The sequence below is a fragment of the Cornus florida genome, unplaced genomic scaffold (assembly GCF_030987335.1).
Source record: "Cornus florida cultivar Cherokee Brave unplaced genomic scaffold, ASM3098733v1 CherokeeBrave_3.0.0_Hap2_Chr10, whole genome shotgun sequence".
NCBI classification, from domain to species: Eukaryota; Viridiplantae; Streptophyta; class Magnoliopsida; order Cornales; family Cornaceae; genus Cornus; species Cornus florida.
In genome coordinates, this window is record NW_026775580.1 from 78175925 (window position 1) to 78195532 (window position 19608).

General features: G+C 32.9%; 2 protein-coding genes across 2 annotated transcripts; one reads left to right on the top strand and one right to left on the bottom strand.

Annotated features, from left to right (window-relative positions):
- Positions 1-5614: 5614 nt before the first annotated feature.
- LOC132279666 (probable inorganic phosphate transporter 1-9) lies at positions 5615-8318 on the bottom strand. Its single transcript, XM_059781703.1, has 2 exons — positions 7435-8318; positions 5615-6782 (listed from the first exon to the last, which is right to left on the bottom strand). The coding sequence occupies exons 1-2, from the start codon at positions 8313-8315 to the stop codon at positions 5876-5878; spliced, it is 1788 nt and encodes a 595-aa protein (XP_059637686.1). The 5' UTR covers positions 8316-8318; the 3' UTR covers positions 5615-5875.
- A 5634-nt stretch (positions 8319-13952) lies between these two features.
- LOC132278968 (probable inorganic phosphate transporter 1-9) lies at positions 13953-16852 on the top strand. The gene is made up of 2 exons (XM_059780876.1): positions 13953-14802; positions 15528-16852. The coding sequence occupies exons 1-2, from the start codon at positions 14105-14107 to the stop codon at positions 16426-16428; spliced, it is 1599 nt and encodes a 532-aa protein (XP_059636859.1). The 5' UTR covers positions 13953-14104; the 3' UTR covers positions 16429-16852.
- Positions 16853-19608: the final 2756 nt, after the last annotated feature.

Below are 19608 nucleotides of genomic sequence, written 5' to 3' on the forward strand. Positions count from 1 at the left end.
TATAATAAACAGACACAGATAGAGGTTATATGGTTAATAAGGCTTGTAAATGAATAAAGGAGTAGCATAAGATGAGGTGATATATAGAGGAAGAAGCACTGAAATCGAAGGAAGAAATTAATGAATAGAGGATTATAGAGAGAGAAAGAGAGGAGAGAGAGGGGGGCTATGAAATGGGGGGTACAGAAGGCCACCTGAATAGGGTACCAAAACAGGTAAGAAGATTGAAGAAAAACAAGAGATTTGAAGAAAGTAAATGCAAAGTTGGTTGCAGAGATTTATGCGTGCCCGTGTGAGCATGTTTAGAAGAGTCGTCAGGCTGAGGCTGAGGCCTCACACATCACAGACATAACAATAGGAATAGGGGTATGTATATATATGTGTATACTATAGTATAGCCCTTTCAGAACAGTGAGATCATCCTCCACCTAACTCTTTTTTTTCATAAACCCCGATAAACCTACAGTATGTAGATATATATATATATATATATATATATATATATATAGCCCCTAATATGTATCTCACTTTTCGATGACCATTTGTGTTAGTAGGGAATTTGTATGATTTCGTAATATTTCATAGCTTGGAAACTTTAAAAAGTTGAACTGGAAATTTAACGATATACGAGTCTAAAAACACAGTAGTTAGCGCATTATACATTTATATATGAGGTCCACTTACCGTTTGCAGTCCTATTGCTTCATAAGCCTACGGTTACTATGTACGTACTTATATCCATCCTCTGTTTTCCAATCACCTCTATGCTCCCAATATATACATATATTGGTGGGATATGAGTTATTTACTACTTAATACACTAGTGAAAGCAAGTGTGTACATATATATATATATATATATATATATATATATATAATTAATATGCAAATATATGTTTTTGAGTGCATATGCTTTTCGGGAGTGAATCTCTATATATTGGTGGGATATGAGTTATTTACTACTTAGTACACCAGTGAAAGCGTGTACATATATATATATATATATATATATATATAATATGCAACATTTGTTTATCAGTGCATATGCTTTTCGGGAGTGAATCTCTAAGTTTGAGTCTCCAAGGTTATATATATTATTCTACATCAAAAGCTCAAGTCTGTCAAGTAGGTCATAAAAGTTTTTTCTGAATAATTTTAATTTTTTTTATTAAGTTGTTTTTGAATAGCTATCATAGATCTAATAAAAATGGAACACGTGTTTATATCCTAGCCTTTCAAACTTATAATATCGTATAATCATCCTTTTTGGTGTTTGGTATGGGACTAGGATCTTCTGTTGTTAACAAATATTTCATTTGACGCTTAAATTACTTTTTTAAAAAATATGGCTGAAAGAATGTAATTTATTGTATAGTATAAGTAAAGCATGACTTGCTTAAAACAGAGGATTATACTCGAGTTTTAAGTATTTTTATATTTTCATAAATATTTTTTCTGTTCTAAAAAAAGTGTTCAACTTTTTTTATTTTTAGCTGTCTCAAAATACTCCATAATTGTCTCAATTCAAAAATCAACTTACCGTTTTTTAATATTATTATTTTCACTAAAAAACAAAAAATCAAGTCATCTAAAATGTTCCGATAAGTTTATTGGAACACATAATCTCTCCATTTTAGAATAAGTGTCATTTTTTCTTATTTTTTATAAACCATATTTAAATTGGAACAGAAAGAGTATTTCATAAATGTTCTATCTTTTTCGTGTAAATATGAATTTTCATAAATTCTTAAACATGTCAATATAACTTATAAATAAATGAAAAAACAGTAATCATTAATATCCTATATGAAGAAAAAAACGATTAGATTTTTTGTGTTTCTATTTTTGGACTATTTTCTGTCAGCTATCAGCTATCTATGTCACGCATTTTATTTAATGGCATAATATGTATCAAATCAATCGACACGTGTAGTTTCATCACGTAGGCATAAGAAATCGACTAGATCTTAGTGACTTAATCAAGCGAAAGATAGCAACAGTGATACGGTTCCTATTCCCTATAAACACTACTTATAAAAATGAGTAACAGGGTAATATATATATATGTGTGTGCGTATGTATGTAAGTACTCGTATAATATACACATGACATGGGTTACATGAGCCTATATCTATAGCCTCAACCACCTATACCTGTGGTTAACTGTGCACCTTTCTTCCATTATTACATAAGACGTGATATAGCATCTGTGTGTGTGTGAGAAAACAGTACGTACCCCTTAAAACTTTAAAAAAGCTTTTCTATGGATTGGATAAATGGAGTAGTGAGATTCCAAAATTTTGTTTAAGGGTATTCCCATCAGCATTTTTAAATTTTTAAAATGTCATTTCAACTTTTTTAAGAATAGTAATTTTTAGAGCTAAATCAACTAATATTGCTCTCCAAAATAGGACACTCCCCCAGAGCATATGAGCCGCTATTCAAAATAAAGAAAGAGATATCAGTATAAAGAGAGAATGAAACGATATACTGGAAGAATTTGATTAATTTTATTGTGGGCCTACAATAACATTCTATATCATGCTCTATAGATAGAGAATCATTTAGACAATACTTCACAATTTTTTTTTTTTCTTTTGTTTAAAGCAAAGGGCAACTTCAACGGAAATAAAACAAAAGGCAACTTCAACGGAAAAAAACAAAAGAATGCTCCAATGGTCAATTACATTCAAACGGTAAATTACTTTCAAACGGTAATAAAACAGCTATATTATTAGCCTATAAAAATTAATTTCATCTTCAATAATTATCATATTCAATAATTCTCTTTCTCAATATTTTTTTTAACATTCATCTGAATCTGATGAATTCAATGGAGAAATAAACTCAGAGATGGGTATATCTCGTGACGATGAAGCCATTATTTTTTTGTATAAGAAATATGAAGACTTAAAGAATAGAGAATGAGCTTGAGAATGCAAAGAAAAAGACTTGATAATTGAAAGAAGATAGAATTGAAAAAAGATAAAATGAGTGCTTTATATAGAAATTGAAAGAACAAATAATGGACTTGAGAATACAAATAAGTGGATTTCATAATTGAAAGAAAATAGAATGAGTGGTTTATATAGAAATTGAAATATAGCCGTTGGAATATAGCCGTTGAGAAAAAGACAAAAAAATATTAAATTCAAATTCAAATTTTTATTTTATTTTTAAATTAAATCAATAAAATAATAAATAAAGAATAAGATAATTGGGTTTCACACCATGAAACATATGCATAAAAAAAAGTAGAGTACCACAACATCACCTTTTAGCTTACGTGGCACTCTACTTTTTCAAAAGTAGATAGATAACTTGTGTTGCCCACACCGCTCTCAAATACTCTAAATTTTTAGTCTTAAAAAATATACGTATATTTTAACTTTTTCCTAATGATTAGATGTCATGTATTAGAATTTTTATTATGTAATAAAAATGATGAAATTATAATATTTTTCAATCAAATATATCTTTTTAAATTATTTAAAAAGTTAGGGTTGATTTTATACATTATTTATTATGAATTAAAAAAAAAATAAACAAAACAATTTAAAATAATAGCTAAGATTGAGTGATAGGAGTTGGGAAATAGGTTTTTTAATTTGTTTTAGGCCAAAATTATTATTATTATTATTATTATTATTTTTTTTTGGGACAAGCAAATAAGCAATGCTTAAACAATGTATTTTTATTTGATAAATTTTACTTTATTTAAAAATAAAAAATAAAAACATGCTCAAAATAATCCATTTTGATATTTTTTTCAAAAAGTTATGCCAAACAGTGCCTTAAGGCGCGATTACGGAGTGCTACTGTTAGATTTTAAAAAAAAAAATGGTAACGTATTCAATAAAACCTAAAATTTTATTTTAAAATACTTATACATTGAGTGGCTAAAGTATTTTTTTTAAAATGACACTCAACCTAGTTGGATTGAGGGTTTCCTTGTCTAGTTACAAGGTGACAAAATTAAGAAGAAAATTATTTGGTTTCTAATTCTGAGAATAGTTTTTTATTATTAAAAAAACTAAAAATTGTATAAAAAAATAAAAATAAAAATTCTACTTGATTTAATTTTTAAAAAAAATATATTTTTCGTTTTTTATTATTTTCTAAAAATTATTTAATATTCTCTGGTTCTTAAAAATTATTTTCAAAATTACAAACTAATAAAGTTCATAATTATTTCAATTTCTAAAACATAGAATAAAAATAATTCATTAATACATCGATTCATTTAATCCTAATAAATGATCAAAATCAAAGGCTCAAATTTTAAATTAAAATAATAATAATAAAGGAGTGTGCGCACGCACGTGCGACGTCAGACATCGGAGTTGAGGGCGAAACAGCAGCAGGAACGAAATACGTGAGGGACCCACCTGGGACAGTTTTGTCGTTTAGTCACAGTCTCCTCTTTTTGTATTGACTTCTTATACTGTGTACCACAACCAGATGTATCAACAATGTGTGCACCAATTCTGGAGCCTCATTTAATATCCCCCACTAACCGCCAACCAAGCTACCAGATATTAGGCTTGAAATTTAACGTGATGGTAAAAATTCCCGCTCGGAACCAGCTTTTTTTTTTTTAAACGATTTTGAAGAATCAATTATGTAAATAAGCACTGATTTAAAAAAAATTCAGCAAATGTTGGAGTGATTTTGCAGAAGTTGTCCCGCCCCGCCCGAATATACTATAAATATATTAAATTATTCTTACATATTGTAATACATTACTACTATGTATTGAAAAAGTTAAATTTATATATACACACAATAGAAAATTCTATCTCTTATTTTGTTTCATATCTTAAGTCTTAAAAAAATTTGTACAGAGATGGAATTGCTTTGAAAAATCAGACTTTTGTTTTGTGACTTATAAAAAAATGATACTCCCTAAATAAACACCAAATCACGAGATTAGAGGACCTATCAAAATTTAAAACAAATTGAGTCCAACTTGATTGTGATGGAGGCTTTCATAAATTTGTATGGTTACACTTGCATGCGTTTGGATGGATCCACTCAGCCAGAGGAGAGGCAAACAAAAAAAAAAAGGTAAGTATATTCATCTTGGTACATTGATTTTAAAAACATTTATTGATATACCAAAAGGGTTTTCTCGAATTCACCAAACTTTAATAGATTTCTGAGAATTGTGAATTTTGAGATAGTTATGGATGTGTAACAATTAAATAAAAATGGAGAATGTAATTAACGCCCCAAACCACCTTATTACCATCCCTAATTTTACCATTGATCATATGTCCACCCAATCATTTTCAAAATTAAAATTTTATGCGCTTTACAGATCTTTATAAATTATACAAAACCTTTCCAACTTCTTCCGCACTACCCTATCTCTACACAAATTGGAAAGTTGTATAAGTCTACCCTATTCATATAATCTTCTCCGTACAAATGTGAAAGATTATAGTCTTAGAACTTAACTACACTCACACCCTGCATAGCCTTTCTCGAGGCCACAACTAATTCAAGGATCCAACTTTTAAAGTGCACTAGGATGCAATCTATACGATATAAGATAGCAGAAAGATGGTCTCTCTGTGTCCCTTTAAATTTTAGTCGCGATTTTTGGACCAACAGAATTTCAAACAGATTATTAGTATAACGTACACCCCACTAACAACATTAATTTTCACAGAATTCTGCTACTAAAAGTTGCAACAACTATAGGTTTTTCCGAACCTGGTCGGACACCAAAAATTAACAAAATTTGCACAAGCCCTAGTGGCCCTAACCTGTACAATAAATACAAAAAGAGAAATGGAACTAATGAACTATTCATATCATTTGGGATTGATACAAACATGTGTGTGTGACTGTGTGAGAGAAGGTGTATGTGTTTACGTACGGATCATGGGGGTATCAACTTCAGTGACAGAGGATTGTGAGTGGACGCTGGTAGAACACCTCAAGAAACACAGCTCAGTAGTCTCATCTTCGTTTTCATTCTCCTCCAATGATCTCCCCATTGTTTCACGAGTGAAGAAATAAGTGGTGATCATTCCCGCTACACAAACTCCGCCTAATATCACCAATGAGGCAGTCATTCCAATGGCTTTGGGATAACCGTCCTCTCTCTTATTATGTGAAGCCCACAAAAACCCAACCGACCCGATGATCGCCCCCACCTTCCCGGCAGCCCCGGAAATGCCGTGGCACGTCGATCTGAACCTCGCCGGAAAAAGCTCCGCCGGAACTATGAAGGTGGTTGTGTTAGGTCCAAAATTTGAGAAGAAGAATGTGAGGCCGTAAAGGAACATGAAGCCTATGTTTGTGTGGTTAGCCCAATACGCATAATAAGGTATTCCTATTGCAAACAAGCCAATGGCCATGAAAAAGAAGCCCATGATTTGGATCTTGACCCTCCCAATGCTGTCGATGAAGTAAACGGTGGCGAAGTATCCCGGAATTGTTGAGCAAATGGCGATGATGGCCTGTAGTCTGGCGACATGATATGCTTCCTGGTAGACATTGAGTTTGTCCTGGGGAGGGAGATAGTGGTCGTATATCTGAGACTGAAAAAGGTTGCTGCTGTAGAACACAATGTCGACCTGAAACCATGCGGTGGCACAAGAGAAGAGGTCGCGGCCATGGCGGCGGAAAAATTCATTGGAGAGAAGGGGGTAAGATGGTGGATTTGGGCGGGGTTCTACTTGGTCCTCTGCTATCTGTCTCATTGAAACGTCTAGCACTTTCTCCATGTCCATGGCTGCTTGTAGATAGTTTTGCTCTACCAAGGCTGTGTATCTGTCATATATCCATCAATATGCATCAATATCATCATCAAAATAAGAAACATATTTTGATTAATCAAGCAACTTTCTAAAATCTAGCTTGAATTACACATAAACACGATTTTTTGTACGTCTCATTTCGTGTGAAAAAAAATGTTGTGAGAATGTTTCCTATATGTGTAATAGAGATTTGAAAACAATGAATAGAGACCATGCATGCGCAACGCGAACAATATCTAAATAGTACATGTAAGTCGAATTGTTTGAATTTAATTCATTATTACTTGTCAATCTACTATACAGTTTTGAGTTAAATTTGATAGTGATTGAGTTCAGTTCATCATTTATTAATAGATTGAATCTAGTAGTTTGAGCTAATCAAATTCAAATTTGAGATTTTATTTTAACTTGTTTACTTAACAAAAATGTTATGCAGCTCAAATTATTCATGACATTCTGTATATACATAGCTAGCTGGTGCCTGGATTCGGAAATAAGTTACCCCTGTTGAGAAGATAAAAGAAACTCCAATCCAATTCTATCTTTAAAAAAAAAAAAAAAAGCAAGCATGACTACGTTTTATTGTCAAAATAAAAAATAAAAGGTCAACGAGGCATGAAATACCGACCACGACATTGACGAATGAAGTCAACAAATCATAATACCTGGCAGTTTCAGGCATCATCATACGCCAGTAATAGGTCAAAGCCGCCGGAACAGCACCGATCATCAAGATCAGCCGCCACACGATATCAGCCTCTCCCGGCGTGTGATTCTTCTGTGGGTCCGAAGCACGATTAAAGATGGCGCAAACCAACATCGTCCCCGTCGAACTCATCAGTATCCCAAATCCCTGCATCGAGAAAACAGCGGCTATGAACGCTCCACGTGTCCTCTTGTTGGCAAACTCCGACATGATCGTCGCCGACAGCGGATAATCCCCTCCGATCCCAATCCCCAGCACAAACCGAAAAAACCCTAGACTCAACAGCACACACTTCTTCGTCCTGCCTATAGAGAATCCACATCCGATAGAGCTCACCACCATCAGCATCAAAGCGAGGCCGTACACTCGCCGTCTACCGATCCGATCACCGAGTCGTCCGAACACCAGTTGACCGATCACCGTCCCAAGCAGTGCCACCGCCACCATCGTCGATGTAACGCCGGGCGGAACTTGGTACCGCTTTGACTCGTCGTCGACGTCCTCGTAGTATATTCGTCCGATCAACCTCATAATCGGCGGCAAGCAGAAGAGGTCGTACGAGTCGGTGAACAATCCCATCCCGGCAACTATTATCGCTTTGAAGTGGTAGTACTGCGTTCTCGCACTGTCCAACGCCGAAAGCACTTTCAACGCCATTGCCAATGCTTCAGCCAGGACTGGTACGTTTTTTCTTCTCCAACTTGTGTGTGTGTTAGTGTGTGTATATATAGAGAGAGAAGTAGTAAAATTCAACGGAACTTCGTTGAGTCCGAAAACAGTACACTTTTGACTATGAGGGAATTCATGATTCCGTGAAAGATGCGAATCAAACTGTATCATCTTGGTTAATTTAATGCCAATGTCTCGTTTTCTTGTGACTGAAAATGACTTGCGAAGTTGATGATTGGAGATTGGTGAATTTTTCTTTCGATGAGCTTTAAGAAATAGGTTTTGTTTGTGCATGCTCAACCTTTCTTCTTCGTCCTATTATAGGGTCCTATTCTTATAATTAGCTCACTAGGAAATATCTTAGTATGTCTCTGATCTGGTTCTAGGGTTTTAAAATTCAATATAGTTCAAACCAAAATGAGAATGATATCTCAATTTCTACTCTACATACAATTGGCCTTTCTTCATAATTTGGTCAATTAGTCAAATTGACTGTTGTCATGTTACTCCACAAAAATCATATAACACAATATATATATATATATACACACACAGACATAGCGACACATGCAGATACATATATAATAGTCACTGTTCAAGCCTTCAAGGCCAACTCCAGCCAAAAAAAATTTAAAAATAAAAAATTACAATGGCACTATGTTCGGACACGTGTTTAGATTATTACAAAAAATATATGGAGATTAAAGCAATGAATTATAACAGTTGTTGTTTCAATAAAAGCTGTCAATGGGAATCTCTAATGTGAGTTTGCACTTAAACGGTTGGATAAAAGGTCATGGAGATCATCACAACCAACTGTCTCAGAATGCGACCTATTACGGTAGAAGTGACATGGTAATAAATTTACTTTGTTGACTTTATGTAAACAATTAAATGGTGAGGGTTAAATGGCGTGGGTTCTAATCTCATAAGGTGGGTGTGTGATTTTATTTTTTATTTTTATTTTTTTGTGAACAATTAATAATGCCTTGCTTAGTCTACGAAGGTTGAAACTGTCAAAACCTATTTATTTGTGCAGCTGTATAGACCCTTCAATTGATTCACGATGACCAAGGCCTCTGGTCTAATAAAATTTAGAGGGTTCCAGTCTTCCAAATGCCGCATGTGAGTTAATTATTAGCATACACAAAAATAAATAAATAAATAAAAATTAATTTGTCTTCAGGACTTGGTGACGGTGGTAAGGTAAATTACTGTGTTCTAATATTTTTTTATTCCGCATGTCAACACTTTCTTTATAACTTCTTATTTAACCGGTATTATCGTTATGAGATTGATTGCAGCACCTTCGATTTATAACTTAGGATTAATTCAAAAGTTTCTATCCAAAAGAATTCTAAATTCTAAATTCTAAAAATAAAAATAATAATAAAAAATTTGTTTCACAATGGAAATTATTTGGACTATTGTCCATCACTATCAGTTGTTGATTGCGGCATCAAATTGTGATCCTTCTAATATATTCTTAAGGCTTCGCTGGTTAGCGCGGAATAAAGGAATTTTTTTTTTTTTTTTTTTTTTTTTTTTTTTTAAGAGTTTGGTTAGATAGAGAAGGAAATTTTTATATGTTAGTTTTCTATTCTACCTAATTTAAAGGTACTGTTTAGGCGTTAAGTATCAGATCAAAACTGTATTTCAAATGAATGACACCCACAAAAAATCAAATACTTAATCATTTCTAAGCTTATAAATTAATATTGAGCAAGAGCAATAATCTACATATAACAATCCTCAGTTCATGATCATTGAACTTGAAACCACGACGAAAAACTAAAAATAATTATTAATTACATAATTAATAATTCATATTTTATTATTTATTTGCTAAAATAAACCATTAAATATAAAGAGTATTTATATAGCATAAATTTATTTATTTAGCTTACCTTTTAACCAAAAATAAAACAAAATAAAATAAATTTATTTATTTTATTAGTATTTGAAATCAAAAAGGTATTTTGGTGAGTAGAATTTTTTTTTTTTCTTTTCATTTTATTCAAACTAATAAAATAATATTTTTTCCCAATTTTTTAAAAAAAAATTCTTACTAACCAAACCAAACCCTAATAAAAAAGAGTAATAGTATGAGAATCTCACTAGAATTCTTTTTATTAATAGATATATTAAAATACTAATTTAAATTTTAATATATTCCCTCCGTTTCAATTTAATGTCTTCGTTGAGAATTGTGACTCACATTTTATCTTTTCTCACTACCTAGAATTTACTAGTATTTATTAACGGTTAAATTGAGAGAGATATTAAAATACTAATTTAAATCTTCATATATCTCAAAAACTGCTCTCTTCCTAATACATACAAAAGAGTTCTACGTTTAGCATTGAAATGTTTAAAATAAAAAAAAATAAAAAAATAAAGACAAGACTTTGGAGAAAGAAACCATTTTCTACTGATATTGGGTCCTAGGAATTGAAATCTATTGGCAATTCCAATCAAACTTTGACCAAATTTTCCTCCATATTTCGGTCCTCATGAAATGATTTACACATTCATCATTTTCTCAAACTTGTTTGGACTGTGGAATAATGTCCAAGAATGGATGCAGAAAATTTGGCCTGACTAATTAGAGTTTATTAGACTCAATAATGGCTTATTAGTTCGTATAGGGTATCAGAAATTGGGCTTGGGCCTTTACTATTGGTCGTATGTGTCCAAGCCCAATCATTTTCAAAGGTAATGTAGCAATGTGAAGATGATAAGAGTGAACGACCTTCCAGACCAACTCATCACAAAGTATGGTGTTTTGACATCTTCGTCCCTAAACCCCGAGACTCTCGGTGCAAAGCCAAAAGCGAATCCCAAGTACGAGTCCTAGCAATTATAAAAGTGAATAATGTTTGACTTATTTACTACTACATTTACCTTTAAAAAAAAAATTATATAGTGCTTAATAACTAATGTTAAATATCAATTTAATTCCATTCAACGTATTATTTATGTTGTTATTTAAATTTAAATTTTACTAAAAAAAAACTATATAAAAACTGAAAAGACACTTATTCTAAAATTAAAATCACCTACATTAACTTTAGATAACAAATAAAATACTGGAATATTCCCAAAATAATGAAAAGAGCCACCACAATTTTTTTTTTTCAAGTATTAAAAAAGCATATCTTTAGTTATTATTTAAATGTGAACTATGAAGTTATTTGATAGAGTTTATGTTATTTTCGTACTATTAAGTTATCAAAACGAAACTTGAAAAAAATTTGGTATTAATTGTCTAAACACTCGCTCACTCACCATACTTGCCCTCAAAAGAAGATATTCACCACCGTACCAAATAATAATTCAATTCAACATATTATTTATATTATTATTTGAGGTTGAAGGTAGTGAGTGAACAAATGACAATTACTAATTTTTATCATGATTTTTTCGGTAATACGTTGGTTCAAAAGTAACAGAAACTCTGTAAAAATTATATTGAAGAACTCCATGGTTCATTTTTTGATAATAACTAAATGTCAATGAATTATAAATTTGTTGAAAGGAATTTGATGTAAGAGGTGGCGTTGGTCTTTATGAACCGTGTGCTTGGACCTCTAGAAGTTCAAACAGAGGTAATTTTTGAGCAGTCGCGAGTGGTCCTGTTCCGAAAGCGGAGAACAAATCATCTTGTCTCCGGTTGTGATACAGGTGTTCTTCCATCAAATTTTCACATTTTTTAGTAAATCTAACTATTTGACTGTGTCAAACGAAACATGTTTCTGGATTTGAGAGACCAAAGTGTATGAACTAGTACGCCGTTATTGAGTCTAAACTATAATTTGTCAAAGTAAAATTTCTCTATCCATTCTTGAACATTTTTTCCATGGTCCAAAAAAGTTAAAATGACCAATGTGTAAATCATTGTATGACAAAATATGGTGTAAATTCTGGTCAAAGTTTGACTGGAAAAAAATTGCCAATAGAATTCAATTGCTTGGCACATCTCACTATATGCTACTAGTCCTGCGTAAAAATGGTTTCTTCCAGTCTGTTTTACCATTTCAATGCTAAATTAAAGATGAAAAACATTTCCCCAGAACATACAACTCTTTTATGTGTATTAAGAAGGAGAAAACATCTTTGCACCTTTAATTCTTCGATATCTGTATTATTAATCAATTATATCAGTTCGCATAAATAAAAACATTTTATTTTAATAAATCTTATCAATACGTGATAGTATATCACGTCACTAATACAACGGACGCAATTAAATTTTTTTCATTAAAAAGAGTGATCATACTCTCTCCATTTGAAAATCAAATCAGTATTTTAACCTCTCTCTCAATTCAATGGTATATAAAAAATGCTCATCAAGTCTTGTCGTGATTGATGATACCATTAGACATAGACGCATCAGAAATTGATGAAGCAATAAACAGCTACTAACAGCCAAAAATGTTGATGAAAATCAGTCAAAATAATTTCCATGGGGAATTAATTGAAGGGTCCAATATAGCTTGCTGCACGGATGGATGAATTTGACCATCAAGAACTCCCGTACACTAAGCATAGTTCGCTAGAGTAGGGTTTTTTTTTTTTATTTTTTTCTTAGGAAGGGCACTTTTACTGTGTTAGCTCGTGTTCTATATCTACGATTTTTACATGCATGTGTGAGTCTATATCAATGATTTTTGTGAACTAACCTCACAAACAGTCAATTCAAGATGGGAAACATTCTCCTCACAACATACAAATGCTTAATGTTGTATTAAGTACTCTCCCAAAATTTTATATCAAGAACAGAACTGATGATACGAACTCCAAAGTCGAACAACTCCAAGTGATATAATGTGAATCCTACTTGAAATGATTCCTAAAAATAAATACTCCATGACATAGAATCATCCCAATTTATTGCAGTCAACATTGGTGGTGAACATTAGTCTAAATAATTTCCATCCTGAATTAATTGGAGGGTCCATACAGCTGGACATAGGGATAGATTTGACCGTCAGGACTTGGATCTCCCATGGACTGTGCAGAGAGTAAGTTTAAGTTCACGTTTTCAACTGTTGAATTAATTATAGCTTAGAATAAGTTTATTATGCTTACGTTTTAAACCGTTGGATAAACGATAGCTTTTCTTAAGCCAACAACAACTGATAATTCATTGCTCTAATCTCCATCTATTTCTGTAATATTCCAAACACGTGTCCGAACAGAGTTTCATTGTTTTTCTTTTAGCTAGAGTTTGCAACCTGTATATATGTATGTATATGTGCGTCTATATGTATATATATATATATATATATATATATATATATATTGTATTCTATGATTTTTGCAAAGTAACATCACGACGGTCAATTTCAGAAATTGACCAGATTATGAAGAAAAGCCAAGTGTATGTACAACTTGAGATATGAATCTGATTTTGGGTTATAACTAGATTGAATTAGCACCCAGTCCAAATGCTGACAGACAAATTTTAAAACCCTAGAACCAGGTAAGACACATAAAGACTTTTCTTGGTCATGAACTAATAATAACAGGCTGTTAATTGTGAATTTTAAAATCTTTATTACACAACCAGCCAAACAGAACCCCAATTTTCAAATAATAGGACGAAGAAGATAGGTTGAAGACAATCAATCAACTACCAAGTAAACCTAATTCTATAAAAATAAAATTAAATAAATCAAAGTCTCCATTCATCTCCAACATCTATTCCAAAAGTCATTATCAGTCACAGGAAAACGACACATCTCATTAAATTAACGGAAAATGAAACCGTTCATTCGCATCTTTCACGGAATCATGGACTCCCCTCCCAGTCAAAAGTCTACGCTTTTCCTACTCAACGAAGCTCCTTCGAATTTTCTGCTCTCTCTCTCTATATATACATATATATATTTACACAAACAAACACACACAAAAATTGGGGAAGAAAAAACGTACCGGTCTTAGCTGAAGCATTGGCAATGGCTTTGAAAGTGCTTTCGGCTTTGGACAGTGCGAGAACGCAGTACTACCACTTCAAAGCGATAATAGTCGCCGGGATGGGATTGTTCACCGACGCGTACGACCTGTTCTGTATAATTCCGATCATGAAGCTGATCGGAAGGGTATACTACGAGGACGTCGACGTTGTGTCAAACCGGTACCAAGTTCCGGCCGTCGTTATATCGACGATGCTGGCGGTGGCTCTGCTCGGGACGGTGATCGGTCAACTGGTGTTCGGACGACTCGGTGATCGCATCGGAAGGAAGCGAGTGTACGGACTCGCATTGATGCTGATGGTGATGAGCTCTATTGGATGTGGATTCTCTATAGGCAGGTCGAAGACGTGTGTGCTGTTGAGTCTAGGGTTTTTTCGGTTTGTGCTGGGGATTGGGATCGGAGGGGATTATCCGCTGTCGGCGACGATCATGTCGGAGTTTGCGAACAAGAGGACACGTGGCGCGTTCATAGCTGCTGTTTTCTCGATGCAGGGGTTTGGGATACTGGCGGGTTCGACGGTCACGATGGTGGTTTGCGCCATCTTTGATCGCGCGTCGGACCCACATAAGGATCACACGCCGGGGGAGGCTGATATCGCGTGGCGGCTGATCTTGATGATCGGTGCTGTTCCGGCGGCTTTGACCTATTACTGGCGTATGATGATGCCGGAAACTGCCAGGTATTGTATTTTGTTGACTCCATTCGTCAATTTCTCTACGTCATCATCAGATGTGGTCGAATATTTCATACCTTAGCTGACTTTTCTTTTTTTTTTTTTTTTTTTTTTATGACAAAAAAAGTAGTCAGGCTTTTTGCGCCATTACCTAACAACATTTATTTGACATCATAATTTGATTATAATTTTTTTTTATTATTCTCCTACCTCGTCTCACCACTAATGTGTCGGCGCGTGTGAATTTTATATTTAAAATACCTAGTATATATATATATATATTTGATCATTTTTGTGTCATATCAAAAATAGGAGGAAAGTATTTATCTTTATTTATTATTGTGTATTAAGTTAAAATGTTTTAGATGGATGTTTTTTCCAAGCACAACTATAAAGTGGGATATTTTTTATTGGCACGCATATTTTTTGTCTTCCATCTTAATAAACTGTGAAATCTTATAAGTTAAAAGCATTCATGCGAATGGTTGGCTAGTGATTTTAGACTATTAATTCATGTGCAATTGGTATTAAGCATTTTACCTCCTAGTATTGCTAGTGGCCAAGTGACAAAAACTGTTCAATTCACTTTTAAAAAAATAAAGAAAGAAAAATCAACATAATTAAAACGTATTTCACTGCATCTGTTGAAATCTAGATTCCTAACTTGTGTTATAGTTCTTTCAGAATTTTCATTCTTATTTTGATGATGTTTATTGATGGATATATGACAGATACACAGCCTTGGTAGAGCAAAACCATCTACAAGCAGCCATGGACATGGAGAAAGTGCTAGACGTTTCAATGAGTCAGATAGCAGAGGACCAAGTAGAACCCCGCCCAAATCCACCATCTTACCCCATTCTCTCCAATGAATTCTTCCGCCGCCATGGCCGCGACCTCTTCGCTTGTGCCACCGCATGGTTTCTGGTCGACATTGTGTTCTACAGCAGCAACCTTTTTCAGTCTCAGATATACGACCACTATCTCCCTCCCAAGGACAAACTCAATGTCTACCAGGAAGCATATCATGTCGCCAGGCTTCAGGCCATCATCGCCATTTGCTCAACAATTCCGGGATACTTCGCCACCGTTTACTTCATCGACAGCATTGGGAGGGTCAAGATCCAAATCATGGGCTTCTTTTTCATGGCCATTGGCTTGTTTGCAATAGGAATACCTTATTATGCGTATTGGGCTAACCACACAAACATAGGCTTCATGTTCCTTTACGGCCTCACATTTTTCTTCTCAAATTTTGGACCTAACACAACCACCTTCATAGTTCCGGCGGAGCTTTTTCCGGCGAGGTTCAGAACGACATGCCATGGCATTTCTGGGGCTGCTGGGAAGGTTGGGGCCATCATTGGGTCAGTTGGGTTTTTGTGGGCTTCACATAATACGAGAAAGGATGGTTATCCCAAAGCCATTGGAATGACGGCTTCTTTGGTGATATTGGGTGGAGTTTGTATAGTGGGAATGATCACCACTTATTTTTTCACTCGTGAAACAATGGGGAGATCATTGGAGGAGAATGAGAACGAAGATGAGACCACTGAGCTTTGTTTCTTGAGGTGTTTTACCCATTCTTGCGTTCACCCACAATCTTCTGTTGCTGAAGTTGATGCCCCATGATTTATACTCACCCCGAAAAATGAAAAATGATACGGAGTACAATGATCTGACTGTTTTATGTGAATGAAATTAACATCATGATAGACTTCAATCGGGAGAGTTAATTCCACCAACATAAAATCAACAGTCAATGGACCGAACTCCGCCACGTTCTCTCTCTCACACACGTATATATCAATCCTTGAAGCAGGAATAGTTGATTAGTTCCCCTTCTCTTCTATTAATGTACAGGTTAGTGCCACTAGCTAGGTTTGTGCAAGTTTTGTAAATTTTTGGTGTCGAATCTGTAGTTGTTCGAAAACTTTTACCTTTTTTTCTTTTTCTTTTTTGTAAACTATTTTAGTAAGTAGTTGTTGTTCGAACTACGGAGTTCGATTAGCAAATTTTATGTTACCATTCTGTAAATTAAGGTTGAAAGAGTATCTATGGGTGGTGTATTGTAGCATTTATATATATATATATATATATGTAAGAGTGAAATGGATGAGCCTATTTATTTTCCTTGTCTCAGATTTTCTTTGTAAGTAAATGGATACTGTTACTCGGGTTGGTAAATGAGAACATCAAGTAGAGAATAAACGTCACGTATATTGTTAGTACTGTTTTAGCCTGTTTAGGCATATGTCAAATGATATCAAGAAGTGATACCTAAAATTGAAATATATAATATGATAATCATGTGTATTGACAAATATATAATATGATAATTATGTGGATTGTAGTGCATGATAAGTTATATTCTTTATCCATAAAAATTAAATAAGTGTATCATTATATTCTTTAAGGAAATATATATTTATTACTATTGTAGTTTGGTTTGGTATTTTTGGATCTCAAACAAATAATGGCACCGATGATTTTAAAATTAAATAATGATTTTCCAAAACCGGATACATTTATTGAATTATGTTTGTGAAAAATAATATCATCACAACACCATTAAAAATGATGATATCATCGTAATTTTATTCCTATTCTCCGATTGTCGGACTCTCTATTATTACTTTTTAAATTTTTTGAATTAGAATCAGGAGCAAATCATACAATTTAATATGATTTACCAATTTTAAATTCAGAAAGTATTTTATGCACGGTATTTATACATTTTTTAAAAGCAGCTACCTTATCTTTTTTTTTTTTTCTTTTTCTTTTTCTTTTTTTTTTCCCTGTACCTCACTTTTTACTCCAGTTTCTCTTTCACTAGATTGATCAAGTGAGGGGTAAAAAAGATATATGCATATAACTTACGTATAAATATACCTATTATTTAATGGATTGACTTTGACTTCGTGGGTCTCATTTGGTTGAAATTTGAATGTCCCAAAAGAAAGAACGAAAACTCTAACAAATAACAAGAACCCAGAAAACAACCCAGAATAGAAGAAGAATTACAGAAAAACAATACATATATAAATATATATATATATATATATATATATTATATTTGCTAATTTTGCTTGATTTTCTTGGCACATATTGTGTATATATAAGGAGAGAGAGAGAGAGGTGGAAATAGTTTATAGTGCAAAAATTAAAGTTGAATTGGATCTATTTTTGAGATAGGTGTATATTTAATCATAATAACTCATAATTATATAATTTGTTCTTCTTTATCAATTTGTTTGAGTAGCATGTTCTGTATATATATTTTAATTTTTGTAGAATTGTTTTCAAATTTAAAGTAAGGCTATTTTGCTTTTTAATTTCAGTCAAAAAATAAAGTTAAATGGTATAATAATATACTTTGTATAATATATTGTATAACGTATAGAGTAGTTGTTGTACATATGATAAAATAAAAGTAAATTTCTTTCTTTACTTGCTACTTGGTGCTAACAAAGCTGTGTTGAAGAGTTGACGTAATTAATCATCACCCTTAGATGCTCACCGGACGTCAACGTCAAATAAGAGAGTAACTAGAGATGATTTTTTCCGATTTTATAGAGTGGTGATCACTGATTCGCTATCACTTTATGGGTTTGAGGAAAGTTTGATTTCGAATTTCAAATCATTTTTTTTTATTTCACTTATTAAAAAAATTAGGTGTGAATATCACATGTCCAAATCATTTTTATTTTATTATTATTATTATATAAATGATTCTTAGGTCCATTACTTAAAGTGATTTGTTTGACCTATAAATTTTGATTGATTATGCATGTAAAATATAAGAGCATCTCCGATTCAATGCTAAAAGGGCTGTCATTTCTAAAATATAGCAAGGAGACTTCAAAAGGGGCTCTCCAATGGAATGCTAAAAGGGCTGCCAATTTTAAGTTTGCCAAATATTTTGCCAATTGTAGCACAAGAAATAGCTGCTGCTATTTCACATAGAGAGAGAGAGGCGGGGGTTCTCAGATTTGGCATATATATATATATATATATATATATTTTAAAAAGATCATAAAAAATTTCACCAAATAGGATTTAGTTTGCAAAACAAGAATTACAGACCTTAATTAAAAAAAGTAGACAAAAATCGAACCTCTTTCTCAATGGGTTTGGTGAAGAGTTTCTCGGCCTTTGATGTCAAGAAGGAAGAGAGCAGAGGTTGCCCCTGCCATGGATTAGTTGATTTAGAAAAAAATTACAAAGAATTACCGAGCTTGATTAGTTGATTTAGAAAAAAAATTAAATCAAAATCCATACATACAAGCTAGCAGTTGCAGAGAGAGAGAGGGGGGCAAGCTTGAGAGTTGAGAGCCAACAACTAAAGCTTGCGAACGGCAAACCTGAACTGAAACAGCGAGGGGGCAATTTCAGAGCTGATAACGAGAATAGAGATGGAGGCGATTGGGGAAGTTGAAATGATTTGCCCTATATATATATATATATATATATATATATATATATATAAGAAATAAAAAAAATTATATAATAATATAATCAAATATATAAATTTATATAATAATATAATCAAATATATAAATTTATACATACATATATATATATATATATATATATATATTTGGGTTCTTTTTGACCAGATATTTTAGATTTTTTATTCTTTTTAATTAAGTTTAATTTTAGTTTCTTTTTAATATTTACAACTTGACTTGGAATGTGCCTAATATTAAAATTACTGATGCAATTATGAATGGTGGGAATGGTAGTTGAAAAAGAATAGTGGTTGTGTCAAAAGATAGTTTTTTGCATAAAATGCATCATTGGAACAAAATT